At 37.3% G+C, this 21,448-nt stretch overlaps 1 protein-coding gene across 1 annotated transcript in view; it reads right to left on the reverse strand.

Annotated features, from left to right (window-relative positions):
* Positions 1–21,448, reverse strand: part of LOC121386529 — a 34,890-nt gene that overhangs the window by 10,868 nt on the left and 2,574 nt on the right. Inside the window, exon 2 of the mRNA XM_041517464.1 lies at positions 6,952–7,813. Coding sequence (XP_041373398.1) covers positions 6,952–7,732 — 781 coding nt within the window. The 5' untranslated portion in view covers positions 7,733–7,813. The remainder of the gene's footprint in view (positions 1–6,951; positions 7,814–21,448) is intronic.

The following is a 21,448-nucleotide window of genomic DNA, read 5'->3' on the forward strand; positions in this document are numbered from 1 at the left end:
CTGTCAAAAAAGAAACGCATAGGTGATAGGGAAAGAAGAAAAGTGTTGGATTTTACAAAATATCGTGTGGGTTTTTTTGTACAATGTTGCTGAATGACCATGTTTGGAAATGTTCCTGGAATGGGACAGCATGCCCAAATGCACCCTAAAACAAATTTAACGCACGTTGTGGCACGTTGTGCGACGATTGCTGGAAATTGGCGTGAAATGGTCAGATTTTGGCGAATGCACGTGAAACTCGGGGACAAGAATGGGGTGGTGATGTGTATTTAAAGCTGCAATGCTCGCAATAATGCCTCATTTCAATTACGACATAGACGAGTTACAAGATGCCAAGACTAAGCCTGCCGAATCGAAACATTGCAATAGGCCGCCTCCAGTTAGGTGAATCGCAGTCAACAGTCGCACGCCATATGAACGTCAATCAGAGCACCATTTCACGTATCTGGGACAGGTACCAGCCGTTTCAATCAGCTGAAGACCGGCCCAGAAGTGAAAGACCTCGCATAGCAACTGCAGCACAATATTGCTACATCCGGATTCTGCACTTGCGTCACCGAACTGCCACAGCAACGAACACTGCTGGACGCATACCTGGTTTGAGAAGGATGTCTGCACAAACCATTCGGAACCGACTCCGAGAAGCTGGTTTACGGGTTAGGAGACCGTATGCTGGCCCCGTCCTGTGACGTCAACATCGACATTTACGTGTTCGCTGGTGCACGAACCTACAGGGGTGGAACTTGGGAAACTGGCGGCGAGTATGGTTCTATGACGAGTCACGTTTCCTTCTACAGCGACGTGATGGACGACAACGTGTTTACAGACACCGCAATGAACGTCTTGCCAACAACTGCCCCGCCCATGTTGACACATTCGGTGGAGGGAGTGTCATGATGCGGGGAGCCATCTCATATAACTTGTGTTCGTACAAGGGAACCTGACAGCTGTACGCTACCGGGATGAAATTCTTCCCGGTTACATGCTTCCCATTTTGGATCGACAGAGAGAACTCTTTCAACAGGACAATGCCAGGCCGCATACGACACGTGTAACAATGGATTTCCTACATAATGAGACCATTAATGTGCTGCCATGACCATGATAATCGCCAGGTCTCAACCCCAATGGACATCTATGGGACGAACTGGACAGACGTGTACGTCAGCGTGACCCGGAGCCCCCAGACGCTTCCGCAACTGTCACATGCACTGCAGGAAGAATAGGCGAGGATTGCACGTGCCCGGATTCAGAGACTCCTTCAGTCCATACAAAGGAGATGTCGCGCAGTGATTGCTGCTGCTGGTGGCCACACAAGGTACTGATTTCGTGCGACGCTGTTTTGTGACGAAAAAGCCTCCACTGCCGTCAGTCAATAGCCAGATCATTGTCACATACTCATGTCAAATTTGACTGTAATACAATCATAAATAACGAAATTATGCCACTTTGTATTAAAGAGATAATTCCATGAATATTTCGCCTATGCGTTTCGTTTTTGACAATCTATTTTTCAGCACAAAATATCAGTGGCCGTATATTAAACGTGTTTCTGATCTTTTTACTATTTGTACTAGGTTAAATTTCATTTTCTTTCTTTATTTCAAGACAAAAGCCAGTTTGGGCTTCTTTCAAATATTTAGACGACCAGACACAGACACTGATATTCTAAATAAGAACATATATGTAATATGTAAGTTTAATCGTAGAAATATTTGATTAGTCGGAAACATCTTACAATGCAGCAAACTCAGAGATGTGCCTTTAAACCCTACACATCGCTAACTTTACCTTTAATATCTATTTAATATCTTATTTCTTTATGTACCTTCGAAATGAAACACTAGCGTCAACATATTTACATCTATTCTATAATCTAAACTGGAGGAACAATCAGTTAACATGTGCCCCCACAATCGATTATAGATTTTTATTACATACCCATTAAATCTTACTATATAAATACAATACTATTTATAGCGCATGGTTACAGGGAATGCCCTTAGCGATATGTAAACAAAGTTGGTGCGTGGTTTGAATTGCCTATTAAAGCAGATAACTGTTATGTAACTTTAAAATGCTATTTTGTGGAACATTTGAAATGAAAACAGACAAAAACGGTGACGAATATTTACAATTTAATGAGCGCGCTACCAAAACTAGACGGGAACACTACTCACCAACGAGCTTTTAATCCACAATTAAGGTCGACGACAGTAATTTTTTGGACGCCTTTTTTGGCTTCATACACAATAAATAAAACATATCCAACGGTAATTTTGTGATATGATATATTTGACAAAAGGTACTTTTTATTTTGTTCATCTTTTAAAACTTAAAATTAATATTTTGTCCAAAATTATGAAAAATTTAAAAATACCGACCTGTAAACAGCGTTGTCTGCTTGTTATAGGAATTTGACAGGGGTCAAGGTTAGTAGACCAGTTTTTATTTTACTGTGGCGAATCATTGTAATAATATAGCTAATTTTGAATTTAAATAACGTCAGTATTCCAATGACGTCACTTTGCATCTCCTTACAATAACCATAAACTGGGTACAGACGTTACCGTTTTAAGGAAAAATTGCTATTGATTTGGTTTTTAACATTTCTAATGCACCTGAATGTGTTTGAACAAAATCTTGTGATTAAAAAATTGTACCTTTTACGAAATGTGGATTTCTAGTGAAATTACGGTAAGATATGCTATATTTATTGTGTATGAAGTCAAAACAAGGGTGCAAAAAGTGACTCTCGTCGACTTTAGCAACAATGACAACCGGATTATTCAGTGCAGCGATGATGTATGGGGGCACATTTAATATAACCTTCAACTATTTAAAGAAACTATACAACTCTATTGTGCCAATGAAGAAATCACAGATCCCGAACAAATCGCCCTGAAAATCAAACGAGGCATCGGAAATGAGGGACTACGTCGATTGAACGCATCGGGATTATCGGAAGCCGACAAAGAAAAACCGACCAAATTATGGGAGTACTTCGAAAAGCAACTCAAACTCCAAGTTAATTTTCGAGTTTATCGTTTGGAACTCATGCAGTTTAGACAAAAACCAAGTGAAAATGTTGATGATTTTGTCACACGATGCAAAACACTGGCTTTGAAGTGTGAATTTGAAGAACATGAACTCCAGGAAAGAATACTGGAACTGTTAATTGCAAGTACACCATTTGAATTATTTCAGTACGACCTTCTTGTGAAACCAAAAGGGTATGAGCTTCATCTTGCACTTGAGGAAACCAGACGATACGAGGCTATCAGTGCAGGCCACATTCAAATAAAAGGGTTAACAGGTTCAACAACCATAGCATCTGACATCCATACAGTAAAGGTTAGACATCACAAGCCATGTTCAAACTGTGGGTTAAACCATAAACCAAAAAAGTGCCCAGCTTACTTTGATGAGTGTAGCTATTGTGGTGCGAAAAGCCACTGGGGAAGTATGTGTAGGAAAGCTAAGCGTGATAAAATCAAACCACGAAATGAATATAACCAAAGACGAGGTCGATCTCACAGCCGTCACCAAAATGAACAACGTAGGCAACAGAAAAAACTGTACGAGACAGTGCACACACTGAATAAAACGTCCAAGTTCCTAACATTAAAGGTACTCACAACTTGAAACTACAAATTGACACTGGAGCATCAGGAAATACACTTCCAATTCGAACATACCGTCAAATGTTTGGCAAAACACCGTTCAATGAGGTATTGAAACCAGTGAAGAACATTACGCTATCAGCATACAATGGCCAAACTATCCATTGTGTGGGAAGTATAATCTTGCGAATAAAATTTCAACAATCCAACTTCATAAATGCACTATTCTATGTTGTTGATGTACCATGTTCCGCCATAGTTGGTCTTCCAACATGTGAAGCATTGAAACTAGTCACCATCAATTGTGATGAAGTTAATGCCACATCCTATCACTCTGTGGAACATGTAAAGAAACATTATCCAACACAGTTTGATTCTATTGGAAATATCAAGACAAAGGCCAAGCTTATTCTCAAACCAGATGCTGAACCTTACTGCGATCCGCCAAGAAAATGTAGTATTCATTTGAAGGAAAACATCAAAGATGAATTAGACACAGATTGGTGTTCATCCCTGGCATATGTCAAGAAAGCAGATGGCTCTTTGAGAATCTGTATCGACCCATATCGACTCAATCAAGCTCTCAAACGTTGTCCAGCACTTGACGAATTAAACAAACCATTGCACAAGCAAAGTTCTTCTCTAAACTTGATGAAGACAGCCAGTTGTTAACAACATTCCGCACACCATTTGGAAGATATTGTTGGATGAGACTTCCATTTGGATTAACTGTAAGTCAAGATATCTTCCAGCAGCAGATAACAGAAATTCTGGAAGGTCTACCAGGTGTTGTTGGAATCACTGACGATGTGTGTGGCATTAGGACAACAGAGGAAGAGCATGACCAAAACTTGACAAGACTGATGATACGCGCAAAGGAGAGAGGTCTAGTGTTCAACTCGAGTAAATGCATTATCAAGAAACAGTCAATTCCGTTCTTCGGACATCTTTACACAGACAAAGGCATTGTACCTGATCCACTCAAAATGCCCACACCTGAAAACAAGGAAGATCTACAGAAATTCTTGGGTCTTATGACATACCTAAGTGTATACATAACAAATTTCAGCTCATAATCACAGCTGCTAAGAGATCTACTGAAGAACGAGTCACTGTCCATATGGGACATAAATCACCAAACCTGTTTCGAACGACTGAAATCGCTAGTCAATGATGAATCCTGTCTGACCTACTACGACATGGATAAACCTCTCATATTGGAAGTAGACGCATCAATGAAGGGTCTAGGTACCGGACTGATACAGGATAAACCTATTGCATTCGCATCCAAATCGCTGACACCTACTCAAGCTGCCTACTCGAACATAGAACGTGAAGCTTTAGCTCTTGTACATGGTGTTGAACGTTTCCATACATATTTGTATGGACGCAAATTATCTGTATTCACCGACCACAAGCCACTTGTAATGTTGAATCAGAAACCTATCAACAGGGTACTACTAAAATAACAACGATCTCTTCTACAAACCAGCCAAGGAGATGGTATTAGCCGACACTCTTTCAAGATTGCCCAATCCTGAAAACAATGAATCTGTAGAACTGCATACCACAGTCAATGAAATTACCAGTAAGGACACAGTAAACATAGCAATTGATCTAATCAACTTTGGAGCAACCAAACGTAACCAGTTGAAAACAGAAACGACCAATGATCCTGTTCTCAACACATTGAAAGAAACTATCATAACAGGATGGTCAGACGATGTCAAGGCAACATCTCCAACAGTCAGATCATTTTGGTCTTACAGAGATGAGCTTGCTGTGGAAGATGGTATTATCTTCAAATGTAAACAAGTGTTGATACCAGAGACACTACGTAATGATATCCTTGATCAGCTCCATGTATCTCATCAAGACATTGAGAAAACACGCAAACTGGCAGGAGAATATGTATTTTGTCCGCAGATCAACCAAGACATTGAGAAAATGATCCGAAAATGTTCTGCGTGCCAAGAACTACAACCTCAGCAAAGGCATGAGCCACTCCAACCACACGAAGTGCCGGGATCTCCGTGGAAGAAACTAGCAACAGACTTGTTCCAAATCAGTGAGAAACACTACTTGCTGGTAGCAGACTACTTCACAATGTATTCATATGTAAAACAAATGCCAGCACCTGTCACAAGTATATCCTTTTCAAGAGAGATCAGTGCATTGTGTTCGCTTATGGGTAAACCAGATACGATCATCAGCGACAATGAAACACAGTACACAGGCAAACCATTTCAGGATCTTTGTCGTCGGTGGGGTATCATCCATATAACCTCTTCGCCACATTATCCCAGATCTAATGGCTTTGCAGAACGAATGGTTGGAACAATGAAACACATACTGCAGAAATGTTTGAACACAAACCAAGACATAGACATTGCACTATGACATCTGAGAGCAACACAAGTATCGTCAAACCTGTCCTCACCTGCAGAAATGATGTTTGGCAGACCTATATTAACAACACTGCCTTCAAGGCATGACGTGAATCTAGAAACGCAAACCCAGCGTAAACATCTACAAGAAAGACAGACTACCATGAAACATTACCACGATGCACACTCACTGCCAGGTGAACTGCCAACACTTCAGAGTGGACAAAGAATAAGAGTTCTGCACCATACAAACAAATCCTGGATACCTGGTAAAGTCATCAGGCAAGAGAACACACCAAGATCTTATCTCGTAACAGCTGACACTGGATCCATCCTGAGAAGAAACCGATCTCAACGTCGAGATACGGTAGACGGTCCATCAGAAGACAACCCTAGAAACTCAACAAACAACGCCGCCTAAACGAGTAACATTTACAACACGTGACACCACTGACTCAACTGACAATGCACCAAATACTGAATCAAGTATTCAAGGAAATGTTGAGACTTTGGCTTCTATGTAAAATACAACTGCTATTTTCACAGCTTCAACTGGCTAGAAATGGTAAACACGGTAATGACATGTAGTGACTCATACATGTTTCGATTAGATAAACAATTCTATACTATTTCTTAAATACTAAGAGTAATAATGCCATACAATATTTTAATATCTTCCCTGAAAAACGATTTGTGAACCGCTAGTCTGCAGTCCGTCAGATAACGTGAAGGCCCGTAATGGAGACTTCGTCATCAAACAACATTAATAATTACTAAACGTCCACATTTTGTTACAATACACACACACACACACACACACACACACACACACACACACACACACACACACACACACACACACACACACACACTCACACACACACACACACGCATTATGCTTTAAACACAGTCCAGCTTTTCTTTGTCAGTGTTCCACTTACCTTTTTTGAGCTTAGTTTCGTCTGTAACGACTGCTGGACCAGTATGAGAGACTCGGGGATGAAACGCTATCTTCAGTGGAACATGTTTGAAAGTGTCTTCTATTCTGCCAGTCTTCCACGTAACGTATTCGAGCTGATCCTCGTCTGTGATGTGCGAGACGTCCTTGTCAACGAGTAACATGTCTTTGTCGAACTCAGACACTTTGATCACGTGGAGATCTTCGCGCAGACACTTCTCCACAGAAGTCGCCTTCAGGTTGAAGCCTCCACCCACAATCACCGGGAGTTGATATTTGCCCTTGAGTAAAATGATGAACTCACAAAACAACCTGGCCACCGCTTCCTTCATGGGGATTGCGCACTCGTGAGGTCCGTGCCAAGAGATGATGAGCAGTTTAAAACTCGGGGCTCTTGTACTCTCTATCACACAGATGCACATTCGGGAGAGTTTGGCGTATTCATTTGATTTGCTATTTTTCCAAATATCATCGTGCATATGAATAACGTCCGTCTCGTCGTTGTATCGTGTGAGAGTTATCTTATCTCTGTCGTACACAAAACCGGCCTCCGCATGCCCAACATATTGATAATAATCCGGCACTTCAAGACTCTTCCACTGTCTTTGGTGAAGGTTCCTCCAGTTAAACTCTTCCATGAAAACTAACAGAGGTTTTTCTTCCTCTAGCAGTTTCGCGATTCCTTTCTGCCTGTTCTCTGCGCTGCCCGGCCCGTTTGCGTTCATGACAACCAAAAAGTCCAGTTCTTTCGTTGCTGTCGCCATAGTTAATAGTAATTTATGCGTTGCCCGTACGTGTTCTTAGTTCAAAATAAATCAAGTCATTCGACGGCGAGCTTGTTGAGTCTGCAAATGACCATCAGGTAAAAAAAAAAAAAAGAAAAGAAACGCAATTATTTTTTAGTCTGAACCAAATTGTTAACAACTATAATAAATTACTCACCTACCTTTAAATTACCATCCCCCAAATTTTGTCAAGACACAAATAGTGAAAAAACCCACCTATTACAGTGACAGTCCTTGGCTTTGAAAAACAAAGGCGAGTGAAAAATCACACACCTCAAAATGCTTAGGCGAGTGAAAAATCGCACTCATCAAAATGCTAAGGCGAGTTAAAACCAAGCATTTTAATTTATGAAGTAACTGGTACATGTAAATGCAGAGATGTGTTGCAAAAATGAACCAATAAACCAAATAATGTTTTCTTCCAATTTTATCTTGTTTGGTTCATTAGTGTAGTCTGACTTCTTTTCCCTTTGAATAATGTAGTTATAATTTATTAAAACAGTTTCAGGAGTAGTACTATAGAAATATAATTATGACATGTATACACTGATGCAGAGAATTTGATTTTTTAATTACAGTATGTACTATTCAGATAATTTGATGCACACAAATATATATATATATATATATATATATATATATATATATATATATATATATATATATATATATATATCTATATATACCTTTTCAGTGTTAGATGGTTTGATGAACGTGCAGCTAAACATATACAGGAATCAACTTGTCTTGAATTTCATTATGTACAACGAACATGATTAGGAAAACCCCACTGGTTCCGACTTCCGGTAGTAGTTTCAACACGATAATACTAACAGTTTCTATATCGCTTTTGACTAAAACATAGTACAAAAATATGAATCAGGTAAAAAAATCAAGTTACTACGTTTTGATATCGCTGTTATTTGGCACAGTTCGATAACGGTGTAACAGGCTCGCGGAAGTTCGCTTGTTACACCGTTATCTAAACCTCGCCAAATAACAATGGTATCAAAACGGTACCTTATAGGTAGTACTAAACCAAATAACTTCCGGCTGGGTCAAAGTTCGAGGTGCACCCAACTTTTGATAGAGATGTGAACACTACAAGTCCTGTGATTGGTTATAAATGTGAGTGTGTTGATTGTAAAAAAGAATAGTTTCATCTGGGAAAAACAAATGCAATTTTATTTCATCTAGTACTAATGTGTCAAGTAGCCTTGTGCTTGAAACATGTATGGGGGACCTGTAAAAAAAAAGTACTCGAATTTTGTGCGGAACTAGGATAGTCATAGACGCTACCCGTTATTTCAGACCCGAGCAGCTTGACCCCCCATTTTTTTCTGATTCACTTTAAGTGTGAGGGGTGGTAGTAGTTATATCCGTAGCGTTTATGTCGATTGATACGCTGCAGGTAGGAGTTTTAGCCACATATGTTACTATTGTCGTCTATGGGATTTGACCCTATAATCTATGTTTATTCAGATTCTGACATTGTCTGCCCCACCCCCACCCCCACCCCACACACATACTGGAGCCAGTACAACTGTGTGTGTGTGTGTGTGTGTGTGTATGTGTGTGTGTGTGTATGTGTGTGTGTGTATGTGTGTGTGTGTATGTGTATGTGTATGTGTGTGTGTGTGTATGTGTGTGTGTGTGTATGTATGTGTATGTGTGTGTGTGTGTGTGTGTGTGTGTGTGTGTGTGTGTGTGTGTGTGTGTGTTACTTAACGAGCTTGCCTGTCATACCATTTTTATGAAATAGGCGAACACCTGCAACGGTTCCCACGGGCATGCTACATGCAATATAACTTGAACATGAGAAAATATATCTACTTATTAGTATTTATTGTTTACTCGTGAACCGTGTTTATTTTGTGGGCGGGGTACTAATTTCAGTATATTAAACTACAAGCGTTGAACCATTTATAATAACCATATGCGTACGGGCTACCAGTTTTGTAGGGGGACAGGCTGGCTTTCGCAAAAATTAAAAGGAAAATGCCTGCATTTGGATAACAACATTTATTCATGTTATCATTACTACCAAACAGCTATATAGGGTTGCAAGCGAATCACTACGCATTTTTACATGGATTACAAACGCTCATATAATGCACTATATACATGTAAATATAACCTACCCTCAACATTCACTGTTTACTATACATATAATCTACGCTCCCAGTTCATTATTATGCACATAATCTAGACAACACATTCCGTTGTATATGTGTAGCATCGAATATGCAGTGTAGAACATATATATAATAATAATTATGGAATGCAGAATACATTTATATTTATGAATGCAGAGTGTAGGTTGTATGAATAATAAAAGAAAAGTGTGTAAATCATGTGTATAATAAAACATGTGGAGTGTAGATTGTATGTATTATAATAAATGTGAAGTGTATGCTAATGCACCTGGCGTGTAGATTATAAGTATAATAATGAATAGGGTGTGTACATGTATACACTAATAAATACGGAATGCATATTAATGGTGAATAGTAATGAATGTGGAGTGTAGATTATATGTATAACAATGAATAGGGTGTGTACATGTATACACTAATAAATGCGGAATGCATATTAATGATGAATAGTAATGAATGCGGAGTGTAGATTATATGTATAATAATGAATAGGGTGTGTACATGTATACACTAATAAATGCGGAATGTATATTAATGGTGAATAGTAATGAATGTGGAGTGTAGATTATATCTATAATAATGAATAGGGTGTGTACATGTATACACAAATAAACACTGCTAAAGCGATACATGTCTCCTACAGGGCCCAACAATTGTTTGTATCTCCTAAGTTCAAAGGCTAAAACTCTGTAAAAATGGGTAAATTATCACAACAGTCAAACTTGATCTGTAATAGTTCAATATATTGAGGCATTGCAAAACATAGGTAAATCGTCATGAAAGTCAAAATTGATCTGGAAAGCTACACACAAAATTTCAGTTGAATATGTTGAGGTATTGCAAAAAAAAAGAAGAGTCGATTGTTGTTGTCATATCTTCTCAGTTCAAGGGCAATAACTCTATCAAAAATGGGTACATTATTATGAAAGCCATAATAGTATATGGTAAAGCTATATAGAAAACTTCAGCTCAATATATTGATGCATTGTAAAACAAAGTGTCGTATCTCCTAAATTCAAACCGGCCTCGGTGGCGTCGTGGTTAGGTACTAGATTTTTAATCCAGATACCGACTCCAAACCCTGAGTGAGTGCTCCGCAAGGCTCAATGGGTAGGTGTAAACCACTTGCACCGACCAGTGATCCATAACTGGTTCAACAAAGGCCATGGTTTGTGCTATCCTGCCTGTGGGAAGCGCAAATAAAAGGTCCCTTGCTGTTAATCGGAAAGAGTAGCCCATGTAGTGGCGACAGCGGGTTTCCTCTCAAACTCTGTGTGGTCCTTAACCATATTTCTGACGCCATATAACCGTACATAAAATGTGTTGAGTGCGTCGTTAAATAAAACATTTCTTTCTTTCTTTCCTAAATTCAAGGGCCATATCTGTGTCAAAAATAGGTAAAGCGTCAATAAAGTCAAATATGATCTGTAAGGGTACACTATAAAGCTACATGCAAAATTTCAGCTAAATATATTGAGACATTGGAGGGGTTGGGGAGGAGTCGGGAAAACAAAATTTAATTTCCGTATACTAAGTTCAAGGATCACAATTCAGTCAAAATGTGTAAGTCGTCATGAACGTCAAAATTGATATGTAATGGTATATGATAAAATTATATACAAAATTTCAGCTCAATATCTCGAGGAATTGTCAGGTAAAAAAAACCCATCCAGAAAACTTTATGTGGGACAGATGGACAGACGGAAAGACAGAAATACAGAGATGAAAACTATAACCCCCTCCGTTTGGACCAATAGGGGTCTAATAATGAATGTGGATTATATTCATTGAATAACACTTAAATTATTATTAATCCAAAGTTCATTTAAGAAACAATTAATTTATTTAAACATAGTAGTGAAGAGTGCATATTATATTTGTAATAATAACCAGGGGAGTGCAAATAATTCAAGGGGAGTGTGTATTATATGTATAATAATAACTGGAGGAGTGCAAATTATATGTATAATAATGACTGGGGTGTGTATATTCTTAGGGAGTGCAAATTAAGTGCTACACCGGCTCCAACCCAGAGTGAGTGCACAGCTAGGCTCAATGGGTAGGTGTACGGCCACATACACCAAGTTTTACCCACTTCATGGGTGCGATTATGGGTGTGTCTCCCGAGTGTATAAGCCCCCACATGGGGGATGAGTACCTAACATGAACTGCAGATTCCATGTACCACAGGCTCGGGTGACACCGAGATAGTTCAACTGACAGCAAGCATGGAGCACGGACCTGTCAAGTAGTCCCATACCGACATGGAAATACTGCTCACTTGATGCGGGGTCGGTCTGGGATCAATCCGTCGGTGGGCCTATTGAGCTATTTCTCGTTCCAGTCAGTTCACCACGACTGGTATAACAAAGGCCGTGGTATGGGCTATCATGTATGTGTGACGGTGCATATAAAAAATCCCTTACTACTAATAGAACATGTAGCAGGTTTACTCTCTAAGACTATATGTTAAAATTACTAAATGTTTTACATCCAATAGCTGGTGGTTAATCTATGAATGTGCTCTAGTGGTGTCGTTAAACAAATTGAAATTTAACATTAACTGCTGCTTCCGAGTAGTGGGGGCGGCGACGCAGAAGGGGCGGCCGCCGGCAGTTAAGCTGCCGGTTTTGCCCCCCCCCCCCTTCAAAACGCCCCTGTCGGTCTCGTCTACTTCTGTGAAGCGGGAGGGATCGCCCCTGGCGGTTGAGCCGCCCGGTTTGTACCCCCCTGAGCTGCCGTGGGAAGACGTCTCCTCCTACTTCCCGATCTCTTCTGTTTATTGTCACCATAATACAAGGTGACAATAGCCGTGCTCCCATTGTGTTCAACACGATACAGTTAAGGTATTGGGTGTCAAAAAATCTACATGTAATGTAATGATTTATGCGGAACTTGGTCTAGACCAAGCTATGCAATATATTAGGAGTGAAATTGATATTTCGCCAAAATGTATTATTATAGATACATTCAATCTGCAATTTTATTTACGGAAACCACTTCTAGTACTTTATAGAAAATATGTGTCAAAATGTGTTAGCAATTGAAACTGGCAGATATAGTCATACACAACGACATGATAGATTATGTTTTCACTGTTTAAATGTTATGGAAGATGAGTTTCATTTTATCTTCAAATAATTTCGTACGTATGAAAAAATTATATTTTGGAAATAAAATGAAATTTAACCTATTACAAACATTAGAACGATCAGAAATGCGTTTAATATACAGCCACTAATATATTATGGAGAAAAATATATTTGATATGTAATTACAATCGTTAAAAAGTATCTGCTATTCGATGCTAGTTAAACAATTCGGTCTCCCGTTAATACACTTCTCCTCCGTCTCTCTCTCACTAGACCGTCTCCCGTCCATTCTCTCTCTGTCTGTGTGTGTCACTCTCTCTCTCGCCCATTGTCTCTATCTGAGTCTCTCCCCCCTCTCTCTCTCTCGCTCGCTCTCTCTCTCTATCTCGGTCGCTCTCGCTCGCTCTCTCTCTCTCTCTCTCTCTCTCTCTCTCTCTCTCTCTCTCTCTCTCTCTCTCTCTGTGTGTGTCTCTCTCTCTGTCTCTGTCTCTTTCTCTCTCTCTCTCTCTCTCTCTCTCTCTCTCTCTCTCTCTCTCTCTCTCTCTCTCTCTCTCTCTCTCTCTCTCTCTCTCTCTCTCTCTCTCCCTCCCTAAACATAAACATACTTTTAAAAGTATATTATGTTATATTAAAAATTATTGTTGCGTCGGTTGTACCCTCGTATTTAATCAGATACTAAGCTGAGAGCTCCATAGTGACAAGTAAACTGTTTACTAGATACGTAATATTTCTTAATAATAGATTATTTAAACGAGACGCGCAGATACCGATATTAAAGATTCATGCATGACTAGACCTTTGTCGGGATGTTAAAGTATGTGAATCAGTTACACAAACAAACTAGACATGTTGTAATATGTTAACAAAGGTGCATAGAATCGAACATTAACGAGTATAAAGAGAGAGAGAGAGAGAGAGAGAGAGAGAGAGAGAGAGAGAGAGAGAGAGAGAGAGAGAGAGAGAGAGAGAGAGAGAGAGAGAGAGAGAGAGAGAGAGAGAGAGAGAGAGAGAGAAAGAGAGACAGACAGAGAGACAGAGAGAGCTCAGTATCTGATACAAGACGAGAGTGCAATAGAAACGACATTAACGTATAATATAACATAATGTACTGTTAAATACGTATTCATCTTAATTTTTACTACATAAAAATGTTACTTAAAATTTTCTTGAAACTCTTTCTATTACACACTTTTTGAAAAAGTGATTTGTCTTTAATTGCTTTCAACTGCATTCTGTTACCTATTAAATTAATGCAATACACGCAAAAGGTTGCAGTTAAGAAATCATTATACTTTAACAAAAGTGTCAGTTTGCAGATATGTAATGGCTGAACAAACATGGCGGCAGATTGTCGGAACTGCTTGTCTGACTAGCGAATCCAAGTCAAAACCCCTTCCGGTCAAAACCCCCACAGTCAAAACCCCTTCCAGTCAAAACACCCTGCGATAAATAGTCAAGTGGTCAAAAAACCCTCTTTTTGTTGTTTTTGTATTTATGGTGGTAAATTCAGTATAATGTTGATATAGATGGATATTGTTTTAATTTTTTATAAATAATTCTCTGAAATATATTTAGTTATATTATTATTTAGTGTAAGTTACACGACATAGCCTTCAAGGCTTTAAATGAAGCTACTAATCATTTTTGTAAAATGTTCAATCAGAGCCATGTTTGATCTTAGAGATTAATGTAATTGGGAAGCCTTGGAAAAATCCTTAAATAATAAAATAATATAAATTGTTTGATCTTGGCTACTGAAGGGATTAATGTCATTGGGAAGCCTTTATATTTTTGGTATCAATTATTTACATTATTTTTTTTTGTTATTTCTTATAACATAACAGTTATAAAAAACTCGGGATTATTTTCTAAATAGTGGTTTTGACTGGAAGGGGTTTTTACTGGAGGGGGTTTAGACTGGAGGGTTTTTTGACTGAGGGGGTTTTGACCGGAGGGGGTTTTGACCGGTTACCCTGACTAGCAGCAATCACATACCTTGGAATACACTACTCGTCAGTGTTGACAGGTCGAGTATATATGTAAGTTCAATGCAAGCCTTACTTCGCCTTGTAAATTAAATGACCGAACATATCACTGGAGCATGCATCTGTTTTATTTCAATTTAAGTAAAACAATAACTTTATATTGTGACGGCGCAGGTCAATACATGTATATATCTTGTGACCGTTATGGCAAGATCAACTGGTGGCCGTTATGGACAGGAGACCGGTAGACCAGTCTCAACTGTGTGTGTGTGTGTGTGTGTGTGTGTATATATATATATATATATATATATATATATATATATATATATATATATGTATTTATGTGTGTGTATATACAGTGGAACCTCGTTAGTCCGGACAGTATGGTTATTAAAAAAAACGTCCGGATTAACGAATTTCCGGATTACTGAAATGTACCTGATGAGTAACCTCCCTTGATTCAAAAACAAAATAAAAACGACACATTTGAATTTTAGAACGAAAAAAAGTTTCAACCAGTTTTGTTCTGTTGATCCGCCTCGTGGTGTGAATAAGCGCTATTTGCATGTTCGTGAGGCCAGTCTACTATTCAGTAGTGTACTGCCAGGTGCTTGTCTTAAAGTTAGAAAATGCGATTAAATAAAATGAAATACTGTTTAAGACATGCTGCATTGTTGATACTAAATGTTTGATTACTAGCGACAACAAGTTTTCAATTTTATTAGTCGTGTTTTGTCGTACCGGTTAATGTTGTAAATCTAGGCCACGTGGTCGAGTTCATTTCCACGAAGTGGGTACGTTGTTGAGGAATGCATATTGTTTCTCACTTATATACAAGTTTCTACATTTACAGATTATATTTTAAACATATTAAATTGCGAAATTATAATTCATTTCTGCTATATCTACTGATATAATATAAACGCCAACATGATACATCCCTCCGCCCCTAGCACAGAAATACAACTCTCTCAAAACCGGCGTGAAACTGAATGAGCATTGTTCCACTTACGAAAGAGTCGCAAGCCAGTGTTTTGATAGCAATAACATATAAAGACGTTTCCTTTGTCTTTATTTTGGGTGACTGGCAATACTCTTGAGTTGGGACACCCAAACAATTATTACAAGTATTCAGTAATAAATCATACAGGCAAGTTGGGAGGGTAGTTACAAAACGAGGTCATGGGGTACCGTAGGGTATGATCAAGAGTTACCCACTTTTAAAAATAAAATACTCCCCCTCCCCCCCCCCCCCCCCCCCCCCCCCCCCCCCCCCCCCCCCCCACACACACACATAAAATAAAACAGCCAGTCTGGTCATAGATCAAAGAAATTATATTTTAAAAAACAACAAACACTTGTGAACACTTGTGCTTTATCCGACTAACACTAAATAAACACAGGTGAATGGTTAAATAGACTGCGGTGTGAAACCCCGTGCAGCCATTATATCTCTGTCGATTACGTGAGCGTTAATTGGCGGATTACTTTTATGTTCAATCAGCGGCGACCGGTCAAACGAAGCAATTTGCCTTTACTTCTTACATTTGGTTCAGAATTATGACCGTCCGGTTCCGGAAGCTGAATATCTGCATTAATGAATAACTTTACTGAGTGATCGTTTCGTTTTGCAAAAAAAACGTCCGTTAGGTGAGGATTCCGGACTACTGGAGTCCGGACTAACGTGGTTCTACTGTATATATATATATATATATATATATATATATATATATATATATATATATATATATATATATATATATATATATATATTATATATATATATATATATAACAGTGTTCTAGCTAGCAATAAATAGAGGGCCCTGCCTCTGTTTTGTGCCGCCCTGCCGTGTTTGTTTCACGCACAGCCCCTGATTATCGCCGCCCTGCTCTAATTCATTGTCAAACAAAAATACAAAATCTTGCTTTCCTCTCAAAGCGTGTACAGTGTCGTTACGAATCTGAATTACCAACTAAAAACGTTTGACAATACTTTGTTTGGCCACAGTTGTGAAAGCCGACAGCAGCAACGTGATATGTTTTTTTAAATTTTCTATTGTTAGTGCAGACGAGCAGTCTTACAAAGTTTGAATGCAAAGTAATCCTCGCACCGTAACACACATAACCACACACCACCCAGCAAACACCTAGTTTAAAGTAGACCATCATGATAAACTTCGACAGAACGTCAAATGCGAAATTTATTTTGATAAGTAAATTTTTTAAAGTAACTGTTGCCTTTGCAAATACCCAGACCAAGATACATATAGTTTTAACTGATGCTAGTAGTCCTTGTCAATGACACATTGATTGCATCTTTATAATATGGCACAGAGTAAACTAGCAACACTGGTTATTTGGTCTATGAAGGCATAACTGTGTTTTGTTAAAAACATGTCTACAAAAGCTATTTAATGAAATCTATCTAGTCCTTGACATGCAATAATAGCCGTTTTTAAATGCAGTGAGCAACTTGTTACAAATATATCCTTATGCCAATTTTTTAATTTGTTTGTTCTTTTATTTCTTTATTTCTTTTTATTTATTTCTAATCATTCTCTTTTTTTTCACTTCTTGATTTATTTTAATTATTTAATTTATTTATTTTAAATTACATTTGGGCATGATATTAAATGGTATAAATACTATAAAATAATATTTTTTTAGGTGATCCAACCTTTTGTAAAACATTTTAATAGTTAAAGTTTGATTTTATTTAACGACACCACTAGAACATATTGATTTATTAATAATCGGCTATTGGATGTCAAACATTTGGTAATTTTTAAATTTAGTCTTAGAGAAAAACCCGCTACTTTTTTCCATTAGTTTCATCGTTTATATACACCATCCCACAGACAGGATAGCACATACCACGGCACATTCCAGTCGTGTTGCACTGGCTGGAACGAGATTTTTTAAATAGTGTCTATATTTAGTACATTAGTACAATAATATTGCATACGGCGATGAATGTACTGTTTCATCAAACATCCAAATTTAAGAATAATAAATTTGGGTTTAGAAATTGATTGTCCCCCTCCCTCCAAAAACGTTTTGTAAATTAAAACCAGCATAGATATTTCTACATATATGATATTTATGAATGTAAAAAATTCGAGCATATCACTTGCCTCAAAAATAAGATTTTCGATTTGAAAATGCCCTACAATTAAATTAGCGCCCTGCCCAATCAAAATCCTAGCTAGAACACTGTAAAACACATACAGACAAACACACACATATAGAACAGATACACAAAAACAAGCACATATATACAACATACACACATACACACACACAGGCAGACACACACACACACACACACACACACACACACACATACATACACACACACACACACACACACATACACACACACACACACACATACATACACACACACAGACAAACACTCGCCACTCAAAGCGGGGTATCAAGGAATAGTTATAGGATTGGGCCCATATTCACCAATTGTTAACATTAGTTAATTTTATTAATCTCAAATAAATACAGACGAATCCATAAGATTGGGGCCATATTCACCAATTGTTAATATTAGTTAATTTTATTAAGCTCAAAGAAATACAGACGGATCCATAAGACTGGAACCATATTCACTAATTGTTAATAGTAGTTAATTTTATTAATGTCAAAGAAATACAGACGGATCCATAAGACTGGGGACATATTCACTAATTGTTAATAGTAGTTACTTTTATTAATGTCAAAGAAATACAGACGAATCAATAAGACAGGGGCCATATTCACTAATTGTTAATAGTAGTTAATTTTATTAATGTCAAAGAAATACAGACAGATCCATTAGACTGGGGCCATATTCACTATTTGTTAATATTAGTTAATTTTATTAATATCAAATCAATACAGACGGATCCATACGATTGGGCACATATTCACTAATTGTTAATAGTAGTTAATTTTATTAATGTCAAAGAAATACAGACGAATCCATAAGACTGGGCCCATATTCACTAATTGTTAATAGTAGATAATTTTATTAATGTCAAAGAAATACAGACGCATCCATTAGACTGGGGCCATATTCACTAATTGTTAATAGTAGTTACTTTTATTAATGTCAAAGAAATGCAGACGAATCCATAAGACTGGGGCCATATTCACTAATTGTTAATAGTAGTTAATTTTATTAATGTCAAAGAAATACAGACGGATCCATACGATTGGGCCCATATTCACTAATTGTTAATAGTAGTTAATTTTATTAATGTCAAATAAATACAGACGGATCCATTAGATTGGGCCCATATTCACTAATTGTTAATAGTAGTTAATTTTATTAATGTCAAAGAAATACAGACGAATCCGTAAGACTGTGACCATATTCACTAATTGTTAATATTAGTTAATTTTATTAATGTCAAAGAAATACAGATGGATCCATACGATTGGGCCCATATTCACTAATTGTTAATAGTAGTTAATGTTATTAATGTCAAAGAAACACAGACGGATCCATAAGACTGGGGCCATATTCACTAATTTTTAATATTAGTTAATTTTATTAATATCAAATCAATACAGACGAATCAATAATACTGGGGCCATATTTACCAATTGTTAATATTAGTTAATTTTATTAATGTCAAAAAAATACAGACGGATCCATAAGACTGGGGCCATATTCACCAATTGTTAATAGTAGTTAATTGTATTAATGTCAAATAAATACAGACGGATCCATTAGATTGGGCCCATATTCACTAATTGTTAATAGTAGTTAATTTTATTAATGTCAAAGAAATACAGACGCATCCATTAGACTGGGACAATATTCACTAATTGTTAATATTAGTTAATTTTATTAATGTCAAAGAAATACAGACGGATCCATAAGACTGGGACCATATTCACTAATTGTTAATAGTAGTTAATTTTATTAATGTCAAATAAATACAGACGAATCCATAAGACTGGGACCATATTCACTAATTGTTAATATTAGTTAATTTTATTAATGTCAAAGAAATACAGACGGATCCATACGATTGGGCCCATATTCACTAATTGTTAATAGTAGTTAATGTTATTAATGTCAAAGAAACACAGACGGATCCATAAGACTGGGGCCATATTCACTAATTGTTAATATTAGTTAATTTTATTAATCTCAAATAAATACAGACGAATCCATAAGACTGGGGCCATATTCACCAATTGTTAATATTAGTTAATTTTATTAATCTCAAAGAAATACAGACGGATCCATAAGACTGGGGCCATATTCACTAATTGTTAATATTAGTTAATTTTATTAATGTCAAAGAAATACAGACGGATCCATAAGACTGGGGCCATATTCACCAATTGTTAATAGTAGTTAATTGTATTAATGTCAAAGAAATACAGACGGCATCTTTCTTTGTTCAAATGTCAAAATAGTCATATTATCATATAATATTGCATTCAAATAGAAAACTATTTAGTTATATTAATTATACATTTTCATTTCACGCTCACTGCATTTAAAGTAGACTAACTACAGGAGCTGACTAGATATAGCAATGATAGTGTAATGAAACACAATATAAAATAAGTGAAGAAATGGTAGACTGGATGTAACAATGGTAGAGTATTTTAACTCAATATACAATAAGTGGAGAAATGGTAGACGAGATATAGCAATGGTAGAGTAATTAAACACAATATAAAATAGGCGAAGAAAGGCTAGACTAGATATAGCATTGACATCCGGCAAGGGAAGACAATTCTGCAGTGGAAGAGATGACTCATGTTGTATAGCATTGTTGTTGTACTAGTACCAGGTAAGTAAGAATAATAATGAAAAATAGAAAAATTTTGCATGTGCAAAGGTTGAGACATATAGGAGTACGAGATCCCAATTTTTATTTTTTATTTTTATTTTTTTAATTAATTAATTAATTAATTATTATTATTATTTTGTAGCGGGTGGGGTGGGAGGTTGCACAGGCTGGCTTTTGCCTGAATTAACCGAAACTGCACGAATCTGGATAATGTAATTTATTCATATTAGCATTACTGCCAAACACCTATATATGGTTGTAAACGAACCACTACACATTTTTACATGGATTACAACTAATTTGCGGGTAGAATGATGGAAATACATCATAAAAAGGTCTCAGGTTAGCATATTTTGCTCGAATATTTCTACTGTTTCGGGCTGGATTTGAGTACTTGTTCCACCATTACCGTACTCTTATGGGTGGAGGGCATAAACAATTAACTTGGCTCGCTGTAGTTAGTGAACTGGCTAAAGATGAATACGTATTTAACAGTACATTATGTTATATTATACGTTAATGTCGTTTCTATTGCACTCTCGTCTTGTATCAGATACTGAACTCTCTCTGTCTCTCTGTCTGTTTTTTTTTCTCTCTCTCTCTCTCTCTCTCTCTCTCTCTCTCTCTCTCTCTCTCTCTCTCTCTCTCTGTGT

This window comes from Gigantopelta aegis, chromosome 12 (assembly GCF_016097555.1).
Source record: "Gigantopelta aegis isolate Gae_Host chromosome 12, Gae_host_genome, whole genome shotgun sequence".
Taxonomy (NCBI): domain Eukaryota; kingdom Metazoa; phylum Mollusca; class Gastropoda; order Neomphalida; family Peltospiridae; genus Gigantopelta; species Gigantopelta aegis.